General features: G+C 48.5%; 7 protein-coding genes across 7 annotated transcripts; 3 read left to right on the top strand and 4 right to left on the bottom strand.

The window, feature by feature from the left end:
* Positions 1-720: 720 nt before the first annotated feature.
* CTRU02_211346 (uncharacterized protein) lies at positions 721-1,807 on the top strand (the record flags this gene model as incomplete). The annotated part of the gene is made up of 5 exons (XM_036720367.1): positions 721-865; positions 918-1,110; positions 1,167-1,214; positions 1,277-1,548; positions 1,614-1,807. 5 exons carry the CDS (start codon positions 721-723, stop codon positions 1,805-1,807), a joined length of 852 nt encoding a protein of 283 aa, XP_036588110.1.
* A 3,806-nt stretch (positions 1,808-5,613) lies between these two features.
* Positions 5,614-8,328, top strand: CTRU02_211345 (uncharacterized protein; the record flags this gene model as incomplete). Its single annotated transcript, XM_070205613.1, has 1 exon — positions 5,614-8,328. One exon carries the CDS (start codon positions 5,614-5,616, stop codon positions 8,326-8,328), a length of 2,715 nt encoding a protein of 904 aa, XP_070060856.1.
* A 1,149-nt stretch (positions 8,329-9,477) lies between these two features.
* CTRU02_211344 (uncharacterized protein) lies at positions 9,478-9,840 on the top strand (the record flags this gene model as incomplete). The annotated part of the gene is made up of 1 exon (XM_070205612.1): positions 9,478-9,840. The coding sequence occupies one exon, from the start codon at positions 9,478-9,480 to the stop codon at positions 9,838-9,840; it is 363 nt and encodes a 120-aa protein (XP_070060855.1).
* A 1,970-nt stretch (positions 9,841-11,810) lies between these two features.
* On the bottom strand, positions 11,811-12,265 carry CTRU02_211343 (uncharacterized protein; the record flags this gene model as incomplete). The annotated part of the gene is made up of 2 exons (XM_036720365.1): positions 11,811-11,955; positions 12,096-12,265. The coding sequence occupies 2 exons, from the start codon at positions 12,263-12,265 to the stop codon at positions 11,811-11,813; spliced, it is 315 nt and encodes a 104-aa protein (XP_036588108.1).
* A 477-nt stretch (positions 12,266-12,742) lies between these two features.
* On the bottom strand, positions 12,743-13,138 carry CTRU02_211342 (uncharacterized protein; the record flags this gene model as incomplete). The annotated part of the gene is made up of 2 exons (XM_036720364.1): positions 12,743-12,890; positions 12,948-13,138. 2 exons carry the CDS (start codon positions 13,136-13,138, stop codon positions 12,743-12,745), a joined length of 339 nt encoding a protein of 112 aa, XP_036588107.1.
* Positions 13,139-14,777: 1,639 nt separating this feature from the next.
* On the bottom strand, positions 14,778-15,609 carry CTRU02_211341 (uncharacterized protein; the record flags this gene model as incomplete). The annotated part of the gene is made up of 2 exons (XM_036720363.1): positions 14,778-15,166; positions 15,216-15,609. 2 exons carry the CDS (start codon positions 15,607-15,609, stop codon positions 14,778-14,780), a joined length of 783 nt encoding a protein of 260 aa, XP_036588106.1.
* Positions 15,610-17,676: 2,067 nt separating this feature from the next.
* Positions 17,677-19,130, bottom strand: CTRU02_211340 (Protein BTN1-like protein 2; the record flags this gene model as incomplete). Its single annotated transcript, XM_036720362.1, has 2 exons — positions 17,677-18,920; positions 18,989-19,130. 2 exons carry the CDS (start codon positions 19,128-19,130, stop codon positions 17,677-17,679), a joined length of 1,386 nt encoding a protein of 461 aa, XP_036588105.1.
* Positions 19,131-19,725: the final 595 nt, after the last annotated feature.

Below are 19,725 nucleotides of genomic sequence, written 5' to 3'. Positions count from 1 at the left end.
GGCTCGATATACGTGTATTTCCTTAGGTTGGATGAGACAGAAGCTGCGTTTTGACTGTAGGGCTGTGAAAACAATGACGAGGTCGAAACTGACTAGTACGACAAATGTCTGCCGTTTACGATGGTATTATGAAAATTCGTTCTCAGATTAGGGAGAAGGATGGTTTTAGATGAGGTCTGGTAAACAAAAGCACTTATGTTTGTTCCGCGTATTTGGCCTGTGTATGCTGTGTTTCACGACGACGTGACGTAGCGTTAAGCATTTTCCGCGTATAGAAGTGGCTTGGCGTCGCCTGGTCGGCACGGCAGTCAATGGGAATAGCTGCGCCCATGCCTGTCGCCATCCACTGCTTCCGCAAAGATATCCATGCGCAATTATAATCATCTAATATTTCATTGGCCAATGTTAAACATCCGTGGGGTCGATGACGGCTTGTGCCCTTGCGAGACCGAGATTCTAGATAGGATGATTTGCGGATATGGGTATTGTCATTCTGCATTAGCCACCATAGGGGAGCCAGCCATGACTGGGTGATCTCAAGGTGAAACTAAACATAGCGGTGAAAAGGGGGCCGTTTGGGAAGCGATGTTCTTGGCTTGTTGAATATAAATACAAAGGAGCGTTGCTGTTCATCAAACGGAAATCAACAAGTTGAACCAACTTAACTGTCTCTCGCTTTTATCTCTATCAAACTGAACAATAACCGCCAACAAACTCAAGATGAAGTTCACAGTCACCTCCACGGTTCTTGGGCTTGCCATGACGACTTTGGCAAGACCTGAATTGAGCAACACGATGATGATGAACAACCCCCATTTCAAACGAGCCTCGCCAAACGAGTGGGCACCCGCTGGCCCTGACGATTGTGTGTTGACCTAGACTTGCGGTAGACCTTGTTTTCTGACTTCTTCATATAGTTCGAGGGCCGTGTCCAATGATGAACACCTTAGCAAACCATGGTTTCCTCCCTCATGATGGCAGAAACCTGACGCAGGATACGGTTGTTACTGCTTTGAATGACGCTCTCAACTTCAATCAGTCATTGGGTGTTCTCATGTTTCAAATGGCTATTGTTGCCAACCCAGAGCCAAACGCTACCTTCTTTACCTTGTAAGAACCGCACCTGTTATTAACAAAGAGGCTTGTAGCACTGACTGTGAAACCAGGGACCATTTAAATCGCCACAATGTCTTAGAACACGATGCGAGTCTCAGGTACATCAACACCCTGCGAACCAATGGGAAACTGGGCTCAAAGTACTAATTTATTTCACTAGTCGTACGGATGCTTTCTTCGGCAATAACCACATCTTCAACCAGACAGTCTTTGACGAGTCGAGAATGTACTGGACAGCCGATGTCCTTGATGCCAACATGTTAGCAAACAGCAAAGTCGCACGCCAAGTCACTTCCAAGGCTTTCAACCCCAATTACACCTTCACTGCAACTGTGGAGAACTTCAGTCTTGGCGAAGTTGCTGCGCCTATCATCGTCTTTGGTGACATGAATGCTGGTACTGTTCAGAAGAACATGGTTGAATACTTTTTCCGTAAGTTTCCATGGCTGACCAGCCGACATATGTGTGCAACATATATCTCTAACACAAAGTTACAGAGAACGAACGGCTTCCATCGGAGCTTGGCTGGATCAAGAAGTCAGAGCCTGTTACTCAAGATGATATTCTGAAGGTGGTTGAGATGATTAGGAAGTCATCCAATCTCATCACTGGCTCCGAAGAAGCTAGTCACAAGGCCTTGGTCCGCGACTTGCATACAGGCTTTAGCCTTTTGGCACAACACCAAGAGTGAAGGATATCGGTAGGAAATCTGAGGATATAAACAAGTATCTTCAGGTTTTGTGTACTGTTAAGAATTTGACGACAAGTTATGAAGTGTACTACACACATACAAACACACACTCTAAAGTAGCTAGTGGGGATTTTATATCATAAATCATGTACAATTGAACCAAAACTGGGAGTGCAAATGATATTTTGAAATGCTGAAAAAGTGCGTGGGTACAAATCAACCGTGTGACTAGTATTCTTGAGTGACGTGTGCTCCAAATTTACTGGGTTTGAATACGAAATGTTAATTCAAACTAAACTTACATGGTACTCATTCATCATTGTATTTACAAGCCACCCACTATGCATCATGTCTTTCTGGTTGTTAAAAACTTTAGTAGACTGTTATGTATATTATCTAAAATTAGGAAGAAGCTTCTTATTATTTTTATAATGAAGAGGAAAAATACAGTTTGAAGATTACCTTGTCATGCAAGTAGCGGTTCTTGCTATTTAAGAAATATTACAGTCGTCCAATGAACTGTCAATCTTGATAACTCGATCCGGACTAAGATACTGTGTAACGATCTTATGATACGGGATCACCGTTATAGTAGTTAACCTACAGTAACGTGAAGATCAAAATGTATCAAACGATTCTAATCTCTGTTTAAATACATTCAAATGAATATACATCAAGAGTTACACAAGACATCACATCCTCTTCACACTTACGTGACTCGATGACCTTGGCTGTTTCTTTGAATTTGGAAGTAACAGCGCCGGTAATATAATCTAATGATTTGCTGAGAATTTACTGAAACAGATTATTTTAAATTTAAGGTTGAGACCACCCGGAATGAGAGTGTAATTTTTGATGGATTAAAAAAGATAATATGACACCGAACTTGAGTAAGGTCTTTAAACCAGGCTCTCTATTTCTAACATGTCTCAAGAAAAAAAGAAAAAAAAAAAAAACTTAAAAAAACTTTGGGGGCCTGTCACCTTTTTACACGCAGCTGCTTTGATACGTCCGTTATATAGTGGTATGTGTTTGCTCTCTAACCTTTTTGTGCTGGATTATTTCGATTGAAACGGTTGAATTCGCCTCTGGCTTGTGTCTACGAAACGGGTTTAGGCTGTGTTACTTTGCTATCTTGAGTGGCTGGTCCGCCAAACCACCTTGCGTTTTCGGAGCCTAATCCGCACCGATGTTAATCGCCTTCCGGAAAGAATGGAACCAAGATTTCCGAACATCACATCACATGTGTTATTAACAGTAGTGTTGAACCCAGCCTTTCTAAACGAGACCAGACTATCGAGGATGTCGGTGCTTGGAACCGGGCCTGGTTACAAGCAGGTCAAAGTCCACTCTAAAGTTTCCCTGAAGCGACCTCCAGTAGGATTCCACATATCCAGTACAAAGATTAGCCCAAAATGAATAAGAGCTCTTCTCGCATCCCGAAGGAAGGCTAATGTCGATGCCAATGTAACCTCCTGCTGCAAATTTAAATCTGATCATCGGGGGGCAGTGTTGTTGGTACCACACCCCAGCTTCAGGGCACGCGAAAACTCCGCGTGCTTGGCAAAAGATTCTATGCTGGCCTGTGATAAGATAGAGCTGACGAAATTCCATGCTTAAGATCGCATATCCTGGAGGAATATCTCCGCGTCGCCATGGAATTCTTGAAGCATGGGTCATCTATGAACTCTGACGAGGCGAGGGGAAACCTGCTCTAAACTTCTGGTGAAAGTTAGGGAGATGGATGCAAGTTCCTCTAAACAGAAACTTTGCCGTGCCATGAGTGGACCTAGGTCATTACGAATCCGAAGAGCATGGATGGAGTTCCTATGGAAAAGCCCCCCTTCTTGCTGTCATAAAACACGCCCATTGGGGGTCTTCGTGATTTCTGGGAGATGGTAGGTCAATTACTCGGAGCCACTTGGGGGCCAAGAGAGCTAAGAGAAGAGGAGTGTTCCTATAGTGGCTGCAGATATGTTATATCAAGCCATGCTCACTGTACTCTTCGGATCGTGCCTGGATGGAGCGGGAACCCAGCACGGATGCAGGATAACGTCCGTCAAAAGGTTTTGCAGGCCCCGCCATTGAGATCATGGATTAGTTCACACCCGGAAAGTTATGAACCGTGCTTTTACCCTCGTCCCTTTCTCAGGCTAGGTCAACTAACGGCAATTCCAAAGGAATGACCAGGATCTGGACTAGGCCATGTAAGGCTGGGGGACTACGGTTCCAGATTAAAGTTCACTAACAACGGGACTTTTGAGGCAGCAGAAGGCCTGTCTCCATGTCCCCAAGACGCTAAAACGGTGGGAAAGGATTCTGCGGGGCTAAACTCAAGGGAAATGATTGGTTAGTATACGATGATATTTTTTGATCGATAGACCGAGGTTTCGGTGGTTATATTGCGCGCAGCCCGATGATGATCATTGGTGTGATTTGGGCGTAGGTGGGATGCTCTCTAATCTGCAACGAGCGATTACCCCAGTCAATGATTTTGGAGAACTTTCCCAAATTTCATGGCGCCAGCGCGGTAGGCGAGCTGTTTCTGTTGCGATAGTTGGAATACGGAGCCGTGTGGCACTTCCAGCCACACGCCCGCCAGGCTGAGAGGCCCAAGCCTCCCAGACCCACGTGACAGGCCAAGGGGGAATATCCCCACCTTCTAGTCAACAACACCACTTTCAACTATCATCATGAACCATCGATTAGAACCAATTTACTGTTATTTGTTATTGACGAACGGAATTCCGTTTCACCCCCTGTTTCACCCCCTGTGAAACCTACACTGATCAGTGGTAAACCTCACAGTTGCCATTAATTTGGTTAACTTCACAATTACCACTCTGCTACGGACAAACCGCAGATCAGCAAGGTCAACACCAGAAGAGACGACTTCTTGAACTGGATACCCAAGCCCAGGTAAAAGTAGGGATTTCGTGCTAACGAGAGAAGAAGCGAGAGTAACTGGGATCTACGGAAACCAGCAGAAGAAAGCTTCTTTTCCTCGAATCTACCAGCAATCCGATTATTCGAGTAACCTAGGGACTGCTACGCTCACCCTAGGCGGGATAAGGTTAATCGCAGCCAATTATCGCTGGCAAGAGCGTTCCATCACGCGTTTTCAATCACCAGAAGAAGAGACCTACCGAATCGACGGTCTTCCAACCTCTTCACGCCACAAGGGCGAAGATTCACGAATCCCACAAGGGATAACAACTTCCCCAACTACAACTATCCCCCACGCGCGGTGCCAATCACGAGGCGCCCGCTAGTTTCTCAATAAATCCCCAGACGAGGTGCCAACCGCGAGGCGCCTGCCACAAGAGACCTCCCCACTAGAAGAAGAACACGCCGAAAGGCGAGCGGAGACTACCGGCGGTAATCCGCCTATACAGCTATACGTATACGCCTCCGAGGCTGCGGCTTAGGAGAAACGCACGTGGTTGTGGGCGTCATAAGGCCAACTGTCCGCTAGATTCTAAACTTCCCAACAGTGAGGAGCGAAGCCCGAAGCGAGAAAGAGAGATTCACGAGAGAATCTACGGTAGAACTCTCTCCCTACCAATTCGAGACCTGTGTATACCCTCACACCCCTCGAGAACATCAGCGAGAACGGCGCCGACGGAAACAAACGACGAACCGACGAAAATCCCCGATTTCACGATTCTTTCCCCTTAGAATCGTAATATCCCGAATCGTCTTTTGACTCCCACTTCCAGGCCTGCATCTTGCACCAATCGCAGCTGACGCTGTTGAGGATTAGAATTCAAGATTCTAAACAGAAGTAATCCTTTTATACTGTCAGAATGGAGCGAAATTCACGAGAAGGATCGCCCGCGAGCGGCGTCACTGCCAAAAGCCAATCAACAGTCCCCATCCCACAGAGAATCGAAAGTATGATCGATCCAGCAGTATGGGGCAACTGGGCAATCGACCTTACAAACGCTAGCCCACAGCAACTGGGTTCCTATATGGGTTTCCTACTTGAGACCTATGAGAAGAGGAATCTCACGGGCCTCGAGCTATGGAACGAAGTTTCTCCCGATTTCGCCGACTGGTCAGAAGAAGACTTCCAGAACGTACCTCCCCCAATCCTACGATTCTTCAGAGACCATTTAATCGGTAACGGCGTCTACGTCGAAATGGATGGCAAGAAAATCTCGAAAAACGTGGCATTAGCCCTCAAAAAGGAAGAATTCCACTACTGGTCACCCCAAGAACTCGAACAAGGCGTCAAGAGATATCGCAACCTGAAGGCTCTGATAAAAGACCCCGAATTCCACGAAGAGATCACGAGACCGGCAACAGTAGCCAACAGCACAGGAGGAAGAGTCGAACCAACCCTACAGCCACCTCCTCCACAAGAACAACAACAGTGGCAACTACCGTACCGACCGCCACATCCCACGGTCTCTCCGTTAACAGACTTCCAACCATACGAGTCAACAGACCGTATCGGAAAGCAATTAACAGAATTCGCGAAACTATACCCCGACGATATGAAATACAGCGGCGATATGTACGATGTACGCGAAAAGAAGGGCTGGACCGGACCGTTTACTTTAGCAGCCATAAACGGCGAAACCTGTACTGTCGATACGCCACGTGGTCCGAAGACCTTCCGGTCTACCGTAGTCAAACCATACTACGAAGATCCCGATCAACCACCTAATTCCATCGCCGCGCCAGAAGAAGAAGAACCCGAAGCTGAGATACCGCAGCAGGAAGTAGTACGCGACGAAATTATCGTCGCCGGCGGAGGCAGTGAACCGGACGAACCGCAAGAGGCACCGGAGCCACCGAGAAGACGCCCGGGCAGACCCCGGAAGAGACCACTGCCAATCGCCCACTTCACAGAGGAATTCAACGATGACCCGGATTATCAACAAATATTCCTATCGATTAAGGAGCAAGCAGACGAAGAATTGGCAATCAAACTACGACGAGAAGGTGTTATTACTACACCAGGCGAACCGTTCGAACAGTCAACTAAACAAGAGATCAACAGCCTCATCGCTAGAGGAGTGTTCAAATTCACCCAGTTCAATAAGAGAAGGCACCAGAACGTACGAATCTTCCGATCTCGTATCGTCAACGAAGTCAAGGGTAAAACAACCGAACCCTACGAGAAATCGAGACTTGTAATACAGGGTTACGCCGACGATAGCAAGAAGGCTATATTGACCCAATCGCCAACGATTCAGCGGGCGAGTCAACGGCTAATTCTGTCAATTACCCCGTCACTCCTACGAGAAGGGAAACAACTATGGCTTCGAGATATCACACAAGCCTACGTTCAATCCTCCACAAGGCTCAATCGCACTATTCTCGCCTACCCACCGAAGCAAATTCAAGACCAGTACCCAAAAGGGACCATTATGGAGGTTGTGAAGCCTCTGTACGGAATCGCAGAAGCTGGAACCCACTGGTGGGCAACGTATCACAAGCATCACAGAGAGAATCTCCAGATGGTTACTTCTTCGTACGATCCATGCCTATTGATCTCATCTACCGAAAATCCACACTTTGGCTGTATCGGCATGCAAACCGACGATACCCTCGGTTTGTCAGACAAGGCGTTCTCACAATTAGAAGACGAACAGTTAGAAAAAGCGGCTTTTACGGCAAAAGCGAAGAATATCCTCACAATTGACGAACCCCTCCAATTCAACGGAGGGATAATCGCGCTGTCAACCGACAATTCGATCAATTTGAGGCAAAAGGGACAAGCCAAGAAGTTACGATGTATTGAGACTACTAAACCCAACCCAAAACAGCAATATGTCGAACAACGCGCCAGAGGGGCGTACATCGCGTCAATTTGCCAACCCGAGGCCTGTTTCGATTTATCCACTGCTGCCCAACACCAAGACCCCTCGCCAGAAGCGATAAAAGCACTGAATCAACGGATTCGATGGCAAATAGAATCGCCTAACCGAGGAATAACGTTTATCCCACTCGACCTTACAACAGCCAAGCTATTCGTTTTCGTTGACGGGTCGTTCGCTAATAACCACGACCTCTCCTCCCAATTAGGGTTTCTGATCATCCTAGCCAACGACACTTCCTCTGACAGCAACAACGGAGAATTCACGATTCACGGTAACCTCGTTCATTACAGCTCTACGAAGAGTAAACGAGTCACCCGCAGCGTATTAGCGTCAGAGATCTACGGGATGGTCGCTGGCGTCGATATGGCCTACGCCCTCGCCACAACCCTGGCGACAATCACTGACCACCTCAACCTACCAACGATTCAGACAGTTGTCTGTACCGATTCTTATTCGCTGTACGAGTGTCTCGTGAAGCTGGGCACTACCAAAGAAAAGCGACTCATGATCGATATCATGGCGTTGAGACAATCGTACGAAAGACGAGAACTACAAGAAATTCGTTGGATTAACGGCGAAGACAACCCTGCTGATGCCCTCACGAAGAGCAAACCAAATCGAGCCCTCGAGAGATTCGTTGATAGCAACACGATAACGATACGTATGGAGGGATGGGTAACAAGACCGTAACTACGGGAGAAAGTAGGGATAGGAGGCCGAATTGACGAGGAGACGGAACTGTATAGGGACAACGTATTCCAACCGCTTCAACACCATAAAAAGAGAGTTTCCAGTGTTGCGATAGTTGGAATACGGAGCCGTGTGGCACTTCCAGCCACACGCCCGCCAGGCTGAGAGGCCCAAGCCTCCCAGACCCACGTGACAGGCCAAGGGGGAATATCCCCACCTTCTAGTCAACAACACCACTTTCAACTATCATCATGAACCATCGATTAGAACCAATTTACTGTTATTTGTTATTGACGAACGGAATTCCGTTTCACCCCCTGTTTCACCCCCTGTGAAACCTACAGTTTCAGTGTAGACTTGGAAGAATTGACTCTCTGTTTGCTTGAACGTTCCACCCTTACGCAGAACCCTAGCCCCATTGTCCTCTATGATTCAAAACACGCATCTGTTTTCATTGTCACATTTCAAGCCCATGAGAAGTTACATTGTTTCTATCAGAACGAACTCTGAAGACTTGGATTGCCAACGTTCTGGATAGTTCTTTTTCATAATGTGACATATATGTAGAGAACATGCAAGAAACATTCCTTTTGAAATCTAGACACAAAATACCACAAATCTCGATTTCTTTTGTAAAGTGAAGTAATACAAGAAAAAACATTCGGCTCCTGATGAATAGCCGTGTCATGTACTATCATATGCTTTGTTCAATAGTAAAACTGCAACATGTGAGCTTTCACAACTCTGTTCTCAGCTTTATTCAGGAACATAAACAGGCAAGAAAGACTCACAATTGCAGAATCTTTTGAGAGAGAACTTAGACGATGAAAGTAGTATTTCCAAAGGTAGTATATAAGTCCAGGCATGTTGCAAGTAGCTGGTTGTTGCGCTGTACCAACCGCATCAACAAAAGCAACTGACAAGCTGACAATTGTCAAACCAACAGACAAGACATCTCACGTTCTACTGACCGATATTTAGCCATGTGCCAGATTAACCAGGATATTGAATACTGTCTTAGCTGCGGCAAAACGCTTTTCTACACCTCGACGTTAGAACGCTGCTTGGGATGGCACGAATTCGCTCGATTAGACCGTTCTTCGGGACAGTGGTGTAAAAAGACCCTCCGACGACATCTCGACGAGGCTTATGTTCATGATTGTACCGATTGCCGGGGAAAATCTCGTAAATCTTCCGAATTCTTTTTTGACGATTCCTCGAACCAACGGACACCACCCCATCGGCGCCACCTTCCATTGCCGCCAGATATGTCGCCTCCCCATCGTCCCCTTCCACGGCTACCGTCTTCATCTCCACCCTCCTACCGAGAACACTCGTCGCCACGCGAACATTTCCAACATTCTCTCCGAGCTCAGATGCAGCCTCAGCGCCGACAACGAACTTCATCAACCCCTCACCGAGCATACACCGGCCAGAATGAATGCCTACAGCTTTCTCGCGTCCAGACCTCTCCTGGTCACTTTCAACATCCTCCTCAGTACCATCGTCTAGACTCTCAGACAAACAACCGACTAGACATTGTGCAGATATTAGGTATTGGTGACCGTCCGCGTAGCGTGCATGGAATACGTAATCGCCTTGACCGCTGGATCAATGGACCTGAGTTCTGATGACTGCTATTCACTGCAAAGCCCTGATTGATGAAAACAGCGAACGAGGGCGTTTGAGAAATTGTCATCTCATAGATGGATTTGCACGTGGATAACAAGTTGGGTTTAATATCTGTAGATAATTTGACTGTCTTGGCTATTTCATTCATGAGAAAGCTGTCAATACCTGGAAAATCATGAGGGAAAGTATGTTTTTTGTCCCTTGAACTGAATTCCTTTTCCGGTGCTGATACTTTTTGTTACCAGTGGTTATGAGTGACTTTATTTCCAAAAGACATACGAAAATTAAGCTAGAAGGCTTTCCCCTGTATTGAATGAGCTTAAAAGCATACTCTAGTTTGAATTTCCATATCTATTAAAATTGATCTATGCAAGAAATCATCGCATTCTTACGGCCGAGTATCGGCCAGTTGAGCCGGAAAACCTAGCGTGAGTTGAGTACCTCGGTGATAGGACATTGGCCGGAGACAAATGATGTACCCAAGTTTACACGTTCTTGACATAGCACTACCTTTACTGGTTAGAGGCTAAGAGCTTGGTGAGGAGTACGCCTTAAGAAATAGTAAGCATGTCTGAGCTTGCGAGAACTATTCAGGTCGCCTTATTCCCGCGAAGATAATTCTAATTCTGAAGTGATTGTCCTTAGTTATATGCGAAATTACTGCCATTGAAGCATTCAGTTCAGGACGCTACCCTTCTTTGTTCAGGAGCGAGTAATCTTCGTCTCGGCATCATAGCAAGGAGTAGACAAGTATTCAAACAACTGTTCGCATCTTTTACCAAGATGTCCTCGGCAGACTTGCTCCTGTGCAGTCAGCAGACCACCTGGCAGCCTCTAGTCGACATTAATGCCAACAGTGCCATAATACTTGTCACGATGTGCAGACTGTGAAAGTGCACGGAGAAGTATCTCCAGTGCAAACATTTCAAGTCGTCTTAAACCGCACATTTGTTTGTCCAGAGTTTGTTTGGATTGCCGTTTCTAAGGACCTCAACGCTGATTTGGAGCCCTGTTACCATAGGTCTTCTCCCTGATGACAAGCATGTAGCCCACTACCCTTATTGCGCCTGATGAGGAATGAAAAAAAAATCAACACTCGATACAAAAAGCAAAAGATTTGGTGTCTCCCCTTCCAGAATCGAACTAGAGACCTTTCGATGAATGTGGATATACCATTACAGTCGAACGTGATGAACCAACTACACCAAGGGGAGCAACGGGGCTAAGCCCCGCTTGGTGGATGTTCGTTGGAGACAACAAACGGCTCATAGAGGGTGAGATCCACAGTTGACTATTGGCTTTCAGACTCAGACGCATGTTCTAATTACAGTGAGAGGAAGTAAATTGAAACCTCGTGAGTTGTTAGATGGAGCGCTACTTTGTTAAGGGTGGCCAGCAGAACACACCATGTTTTTTACGCGAACGTGACTATACTGGCTAGCGGACGAGAATTGTTTTTTGCACCCTACTGCTTGATAACTAGGCACAATTTCACCAATTTGCATGCACGCTTGCTTACATCAAATCAGCAATCAGCCGGCCATAAGCTTCATATTTGTCACTGCGGACACAATAGTCTAGTGTATAAACATCGAACGAAGAAGCATACTATTGATAATTGAACTAATCTGTAATGAAATTCATGCCGGCTTGCTTGGCATCATTTACCTAGTTCCTATCCAAAAGTTGTCAACCGTTCCGTTGATATCGCTGCTTAATCTTGTGCTCAAAAGACTCAAGCGCTATATGAACAAACCCTATTCGATGATACCAAGACTTCACAGCTCAACGATGCGCGGTTCAACCAAAGCTTTAATTATTTAAACGTCAATCTCTAGTACATGGGCAAATCACTTCTTGAGAGAGATCTTTTCCGCAGTACTATCAAGCTGACCACCTGCAGACGATTCCTGTTGTCCCTTGGGTCTAGCTGAGAAATGAATCAATCCTCCTCCCAACAGCAAACCCAAACCGCCGATGGCAAGCAGTGCAGGTCTATTCAAGTCAGCTTCGGTATTTCTCAAGTTGATAACGGAACACACGCGGGAACTGAGAAACTCATTGGAATGCCACATCCAAACAACTAACGAGAGTTCCTGGTAGGAAGGTAACGACAAGGACAGGGCTTTACTCACGCGTCTTTAATCTTGCCGCTGGTAGTCGGTACCGGCGCCTCGCCATTGGGTTGCGTGTGAGAGTGCGCATGTCTGAGTCCAAGGCGGCTCTGGCGAGCTACCGCTGTGGGAGCGGTGGAGGCCGTGAAAGCGATGCGGCGGATGGGAAGAAGTGTTCTTGCGGAAGTCATGGTTTGAGTTTCTGCAAAGGGCTATGGTGTTTTGTGATTCCAACTCAGTAGTGGAGATATAGAAGTTGTAGACAGTGTATGTTCCACGGATTAAAGAAAACTCAGGTAAATGTAAATACTGGATCGATATTTACCGAGGTCATTGGCTACTCATCGGTGGTGACGACACTGTTATATCGGCGCAGGGGAGGATTAATTGTGCACCGCGTATGCGTCATAGGCGCATCACAACCTCATTCGCATCCGTACCTCGACAGAGGCTATGATTAGCGTTTATTTTCTTCATATTTTTTCTCTTAAACTAGCATTTTGTTGTTACACAAATTAGGATGGCAATGTACTACTACATGGGCAATTCATAAAACGGTATGCACCGTACACTAAGTCTCTGCCTGGCGCGATCGCGAGTAGCCTCTCCTTGACCCGATCGACTACAGCCATGCCAAGGCCACAATGCCGCTGAAAACCTTCAATGGCTCACTTTCTGGGCGTAGCATTCTCCGCAAGCCTATCTAGCTCGCCTCCGTGAACCACAGTCGTCGTCTGTCCCTTGGGCTTACCCGTGAGGTGAACTAGATATCCTCCAACGAGCAATCCTACACCTCCAATGGCCGCCAACGTGGGCCTTGTAAAGTCTCAGCAATCGGTCTTTTGTATGTAAGCCTGTCATCTGGAAACTCACCAGCTTTGCGACATGCCGCTGTTGGAAGGCACCGGCTCCTGGCCTCCCGGGCCACCGAGGTCGCCATCGTCGTTGTCAGGCCTGGAAGTCGTCCACCTCACTTGCCGCGTTACGGCCACATGGGTTGATGCGAGGGGAAGAGGTCTGGCGGCCGCAAAGCGGCGGACGGCGAGGGCTCTTGCGTAGGACATTGCGAGATTCGATGTGTACGTCTGAGGTTCGTGGATAGATGTGATCGGAGTCGAGGCTGAGGACGTCCGCAAGTATACTATTCGTTTCTTGAGCTATTGCTTTCTCTGGAGTGTTTTTTCTTTTTTCTCTTCGGTATCAATGGTCGTGTTTATTGAAGCTAGATCAATGCGAAAGGTGATTGGAGTCGTGGTTCGGAGCACAAGCCCGCTCAATTGATGGTGACGACACATGCGGTTGTGAGCCGCAACATGCGTCATAGGTACATCATCTCTCAGTGCCGCTTTCGCCCTTGAAGCTCACAACCGAGGTTTCCCCAAAAAATATATGTCACTACGATTAACACGGTTCTGCCAATCACTACGAGGGGAAATCCAATTCAGGGGCCGGAGAATTTTCCGAGTTGACGCTTCTGTGGCGCGTTCTAGAACATTGCCGTTTGTTGCAGCGTCGTATCTTCCAACGTCCATCGTCGACGATGGCTGTAACTAGGCATAGCAATCACACTCTTTGAATGTCTATCAAAAAATCAAAGAACATGGCATATATAAAAGAACGGTAGAAGCTCGAATGGAGTACAAAGGAGTAGAATATCGAACGAGGTAAACGGTATGTTCATTCACAGGCCACAAAATATGAACACAAAAGACAATAAAACACAAACGAAACGAAAACAACAATTCTCAATACTAAATATCAAAATCTCAAAATCCGTCACCAGTCAACTGATTAGTGGCAACATCCCACCGCATGCCTAAAACCAGTCAGCTCGCCCGAACAAATCCGAGCCCGACCAGCCTTCGTATTCCCGAGCGCTAAACCCAGCTCTCACTCGCCGCGCCACCTCGGAGATTGAGAAACCAGACACCAAAGTGTCTGGCAAACAAGTTTCCCAAAGGAGTGAGACAGGGCTCGTATGCCAAGTATACATCCCGCGCGTGGTTGTGGATTCCGTTGTTTGGGTGCTAGCCAGGCCGTGGGGGGTTTCCGGCGGCTCATTGCTGTGGGCTGTAACAGTGAGGGACCCCTTGAAGGACGTCGTTTGCCAAGATGATATTTGGACCTCAGCGTTTGTAGTCGGCTTTTCTGCTCCATCACTAGAGAAACATTTACGAAAGTGATAATTAAGTGATGTGAAGGGAAGTGAAGTAGAGCATTGTTTTTATTATCCGCTGAAAAAAATTGTGAGAGGCGCTTCGTTCTATCTTGGTATCTAGTACGCCCCCTGAATGCATCCCAGAAAACCCAGAATGCAATGCCAAAATGCCCATATGCCCGTTCGTTACCATGTCATGATAAAGGAGAGAAAAAAAAAAAAAAGAACAAAGTTCCAAATGCCAATGCCTCAGCAATGATAAAACTCCGGTTGCGACATTGCGTCACCGCTTTTTTTGTGATTATAGCAGTTTTCATGCGTCTCCTCCGTAACGCTGTACCTCGCCGTAAAACTTTTGGGAGCACTTGCCTTTCCTGCCTTCAATTGTTTGGCAGTGGCCAGTGAAACATATAAGAAGCTGCATTGTCCGCCATATAGGCGTCGCGTCTTGCCTGGCCTCGGTTGCCGAGACAAATCCAGATTCGGGGCCTCACCATGTCCGCCCAGGAGTCATCGCTCCAAAAGTAAGAAGTAGCAATGGACACCTAACCCATCTTCTTCAGATCGATGGCGGATGCGGCGCCACTCCAATACTTTGTTCTCTGCACGACTCTGACCTCCGGAGGGTTCCACTCGGGCTTTAGCTCTCTGGCGGCGTCGATGGCCTCGGTGACCCAGCCCTTGATCTCATGAAGAGCACGTTGCCGCTGGATTCGTTCGCGCTTCTTGGCGCTTGGGTCCTCTTCCGGCAGAGCACTGTACACCTTGAAGCTGACGAGAAGGGTGAGAGTTTTGAGGGTAGAGAACTGCTGAATGAACTTAACGCCCATGTGGCAGTGTCCTTGAACCCAGCAGGGCCTCAGACCCCACTCCATGGCGAGGTTTTGAAGGTTGGCGAAGTTGGCGGCGTCGGGCATGATTGCTTTGTGGGGAGCTGCTTCTCGTTAGTCTTTGCAAAGTGTGTAAAGTGAGGTAGAACTGACCTCTGTAGAGCAAGAGAGTATCACTCTCGGGGTTCACAAACATGCCCTTGCCGGCATCCTTGTCCGCTTTAGACAGGTACATGGTTTCGAACTGACCATCCTTCGCACCGCGACGACTTTCACTCTCATAGAGCAATTCAAGCCTAGACTCGCGACAGGCGTGGAGTACGGCGGGGATGGGTGCGTGGCGGCGGAGAGTGTAAGACATTGTGGTGTTGTTCATGGCGCGCTCGACAACAGTTGCTCTGGGAGCCGCCAGGCGCCAGATACGGGTGCGCAGCTCAGCAGGGAGGTCCTTGAATTTGTGGAAGACCGGGGAGAAGGGAGAGCTTAGATCGATACTGGCCAGGTCCATGGCGACAGGATCTAATTTTTCTGGTGGTGAGGCGGGCATGATGATGATGATGATGTGATATGGAGTAGTGGAAGTAAGGTGAGGCGAGGAGTGTAATTTATGTAGGTCAAGAATCTTCCTTTTCGAGTGACTCAAGAAGTTCCCAAACAAGATATTGACCTCCGTGTGAGTCGGTAAAAAAGAGGACGAGATTGAAAACAAACAACCGGTGAAGGTGATAAAAACGTAGACGCGGTGAGTAATAAGGGGAATCAGGGAAGGCGGCCGGCGGTGGTATCAGATCGGTCTTGTCTCTTATCTCAGCCGAATACGGTAATGGGTTGAGGTCGGTCGTTCGGCGCAGGGTCGGACGTATTTTTGGCAGGGCAGGGGCGAAGGAAAAAAAGCTGCAGGGCTCCAGTGGCGGTAATAGGCGATGACTTGATGAAATAAATCTAGAACGACTTGGCAGGTCCGCTGTTCTTACGTGCTTTCTGTGTTGGCTGAGAGCTGTAGTACAGAACTAGTGTGTAGGTATCCTGTCTGTGTAGGCCTGACCGTAACAATGGGCGTTTGTATATATGACAACACCGTTTAATATGGCGAGGGAGCCTTAAAGCAAGGAGATATCTCAGATGCAGCAAATATCTGGGAAATCTGTATGCAACACCTAAAGAGAAAAGCAAAGATGAAAAAAATCTGATGAATCTTCTCGGCGAATATGAACCGGAACACACACCCTTTACATATGAAGAAACTAAACGTGCGCGCTATCAGGGAAGAAAATTTTAGAGTCAGCAAACAGATGAGGCAATGAAAATTTCTCGGGTCCAGGGCCTGGGTTGCGTATGCGCTGGGCGCTGCTGCAAGTCTACTGTAACCGTTAGTGATTAGACACGTTCCCTGGCTGCTGCTGCCACTCTGGGCCGGTGCCCGACTGACTTTTTACAGCGACACACGGCGCCAGGCGGTCAGTGCAGTGAGCCAAACCGTCCGTTACTGGCCCGATCTTAGCCCATCTGTATTTTACTCCGCCAAGGCCCTCCCTCCTTTACTTGGTGTACTCTAGGTACTTTAGGTACCTTTAGCCTTCTTGACACCGCTATTGGATGGAGTCAGAACATGATCCAAGGGGAAAAGAAGCAAACAAAATTCTTTCAAGATGTTCACTCCCTCCGAACCTTCAAAACTTTACGGACGACTCAGAAACCGTACCGTATCGTACCAACTTCGACCGATGCTATCATGCATCTCTACGAACGGGACAAGCCAAAGAAAGGGGGGGTCGCGACGATGGCATGTTTTGTGAGCTGTTTCCATCATGCCAGAAACCACAGATCCGCCCATCTGCCAGTATTGTGGGACCTCGACGGCACAACGTCTGACGTCGGAACAGCCTCATTTACCACCCTGGAAGAGTCCACCCGCGGGACCTCCCTTACCTTGGCGCATTGTTTTTCTTCCTTTTTTTTTTTTTTTTCCTCGTTTCTTTCCTTGCTTCGTCAAAGAGTCCCACCAGTCGGTGTTGTTCTTTGATGATGTAGTCACCATAAGGGGACCATGTCAAGCCCACATGGAAACGGCATCGCAGACGAGTCGCAGACATGTGGGGAGGGGCCTTGGCTGGCTCTTGATGTTCTTTTTCTTCTCTCCTTTGCTGTCTCCAAGAAAAAAAGGTCGTCTGATGCTTTGCTAAATCTCGTCAAATATCCCGCCCTAGCCGTGTGTCATCGTCCTGGTCCGGCCCCCCGTCTCTTATCGCATCGTACCAGATTCCTCCCCACTGAATCTCGAAAACCAAGGTAATGTTCAGACACCAGCTTACAGATTGCACAGATACGACATCATATGACCTTATCTCAAATATCATATCGCTAGTAATCTGTATAATGCATATACTTTACGGAACCAAGATGCGGTACAAACATCATTTACAGACGCTGGTAGGAAATATGTCACGACGTACCGAATATGGGTACCTTCTCGTTAGATGCCCAGAACGCCGCCATCTGTCATGCTTTACTAAACCAGGCATAATCTCTGCATCACCTTCAAAAGTTGCACTGAACAGCATCATGTGATCATGCACCAAAGTTATATCGCTATATACTGTATGCTACAAGTGCTTCAACCAACCTTGATCTTCCTGCACCAATCACGGCCCTGCGAAACCTGCCAATCACACAGCCGGACCTCCATAATAATACCAAGGAATCCCGCAATGCAGATGCCGCCGCTGTCGCTCACGCTCGTGGCACTCAGACTGAACTCCCTGTCCTCGGCAGGCACCTTCTCCATGATCTCCGCGAACGTGTTGACGTAGACCGCGCCGCCCAACAGGCCCTCCCAGAAGATGATGATGAAGACAATGTACACGGACGGGATGAAGTCGAACATGGCGTGCGCCGTCAGCAGCGCGAGGTTCCCCACCTGCAGCAGCGACGGGAAGTACAAGTGATGGATGCGCACGAACGGCGTCGACGACCGCGAGATGAAGACGCCCAGCTGATACAGGAACCCGTAAAACGGGTAGAACTCGCGGAACTCCTTGAACGGCGACGAATCCAGCGGGAAAAGCAACGTTGGTGCCACGCCCTGGTTGATTGTGTACTCGGCAATGTACACCAGCAGCAGCGGCAACATGTACGGGAAGAAGAGCGCCTTGGCCCGTCGCAGGTTTGCGTCGAAGCTGTGCGATGCCGTCGTCGTCTGCATCGCGGTATTGTGCCCCACAGAATACGCCGTCGACGTCACCGACGGACCCGGCGCGAGCAACGCCGACGACGCCGCGTTCTGGGGCAGCTCATCCACGTCCTCGTCCTCCAGATCCCGCTCCGGCACCGCCGTGTACTCCTTCTTGCCGGCCCTCAGGGGCCCCTTGGGCAGAATGAGGAAGAAGCTGACGAACATGATGGAGGGCAGACAAGCGGAGAACAGCAGGCTGTTGCGAACGCTGAATCCCCACCAGTCCGTCAGCACTACGTACAGTCCCGCGCCGACCAGTCCCGCGGCGCCGGTGCCGCTGCCCCAGCCCGCGAGGCTCATGGGCCCGTAGTAGTGCGTCAGGCCGAGGAAGCTCAGCTCCCCGCCGCCGGAGCTGAGGCTCGCGATAACGACGCCGACCATCTTCACGGCGACAGATTTTGTCGGAGGGGTGAGGGCGACGAGAAGCATGCCGCAGCACGACAGAGCGATGAGGACGACGACTCGGAGGGAGTAGGGGACGCGGTGGATGAAGTAGGGGGCGATGAGCTTCGTGAAGAAGGAGGGAAGCACGTCGGCGAGGAGGACGACGCCTTTCGGGACGGAGGAGCCGACGAGGTCCTGTGCTGCGGAGAGGATGATTACGTAGAGAACATTGTTGATTAGGCCTAGTACAAAAGCGATGCGCGTTAGAATGGCAGTTGTCGCAGCATAGGCAAAGAGAAGCAAGGCGCACCAAGTAGCCAAAAGGCCACGATAACCTGCGTATCGGCATGGCGAAACAGTGATGATAGGCGGGAGCGGTAGAGAGCCCACGACGACGACGGCGAGCCGGGCATGGGGAGGAGGCCGGAGGCCGAAGGCGATGGGCCGGTCATGTCTTCACCTGCGGCACGGGTGCTCGAGAAGAAGACATCGAGGAGCGGTTGGGGAAGGGAGGTCGGATAGACGCTCTTATCGCGAAATCAGAGTTCGGGGGATGGCTGGTTTCGGGAGGTGTGTTGGCATCTGATGGGTTATCGGGGCTGTCGGACATCGGTCACAAGATAACCGTGTCTCAGCGCAGTCCGCCCGGAGTTTGCCGTTCCTCAGTTCTGGCCCCCCCTAGCACAGCGAATTGTCACTGGCCCCACCCACTGAAGCTGCAGTGCTGGGAGTCCCCTGTCGAGACCACTCGAACCAACACTGCATTGTGACGTTGTGGCTAGAAGTGGCTTCCAGCGGCGCAGATCTCGAGTCAGTACTCACACATCGGACAGATGCTCACAAAACGACTTGATATAGATGTATGTATTTATTGTAAAGAATCACTCTTTAATCAATTGATCTACCCTTCTGAGCTGAGGTGAATATCGGGTATCTCCAATCTTATTTATCGAATGGTAAAACCAGCATCATCAACCGCTCGCTACTCCAATGCAACAAATTGACGAAGAAAATATCAAATCAACTCCTATTTGTCAACTCCAAGCT

Source organism: Colletotrichum truncatum (genome assembly GCF_014235925.2).
Source record: "Colletotrichum truncatum strain CMES1059 chromosome Unknown Contig_0007, whole genome shotgun sequence".
In the NCBI taxonomy this organism is placed as follows: domain Eukaryota; kingdom Fungi; phylum Ascomycota; class Sordariomycetes; order Glomerellales; family Glomerellaceae; genus Colletotrichum; species Colletotrichum truncatum.
Note: the sequence above shows the minus strand (reverse complement) of the source record. Positions and strands in the feature narration are given on the sequence as shown.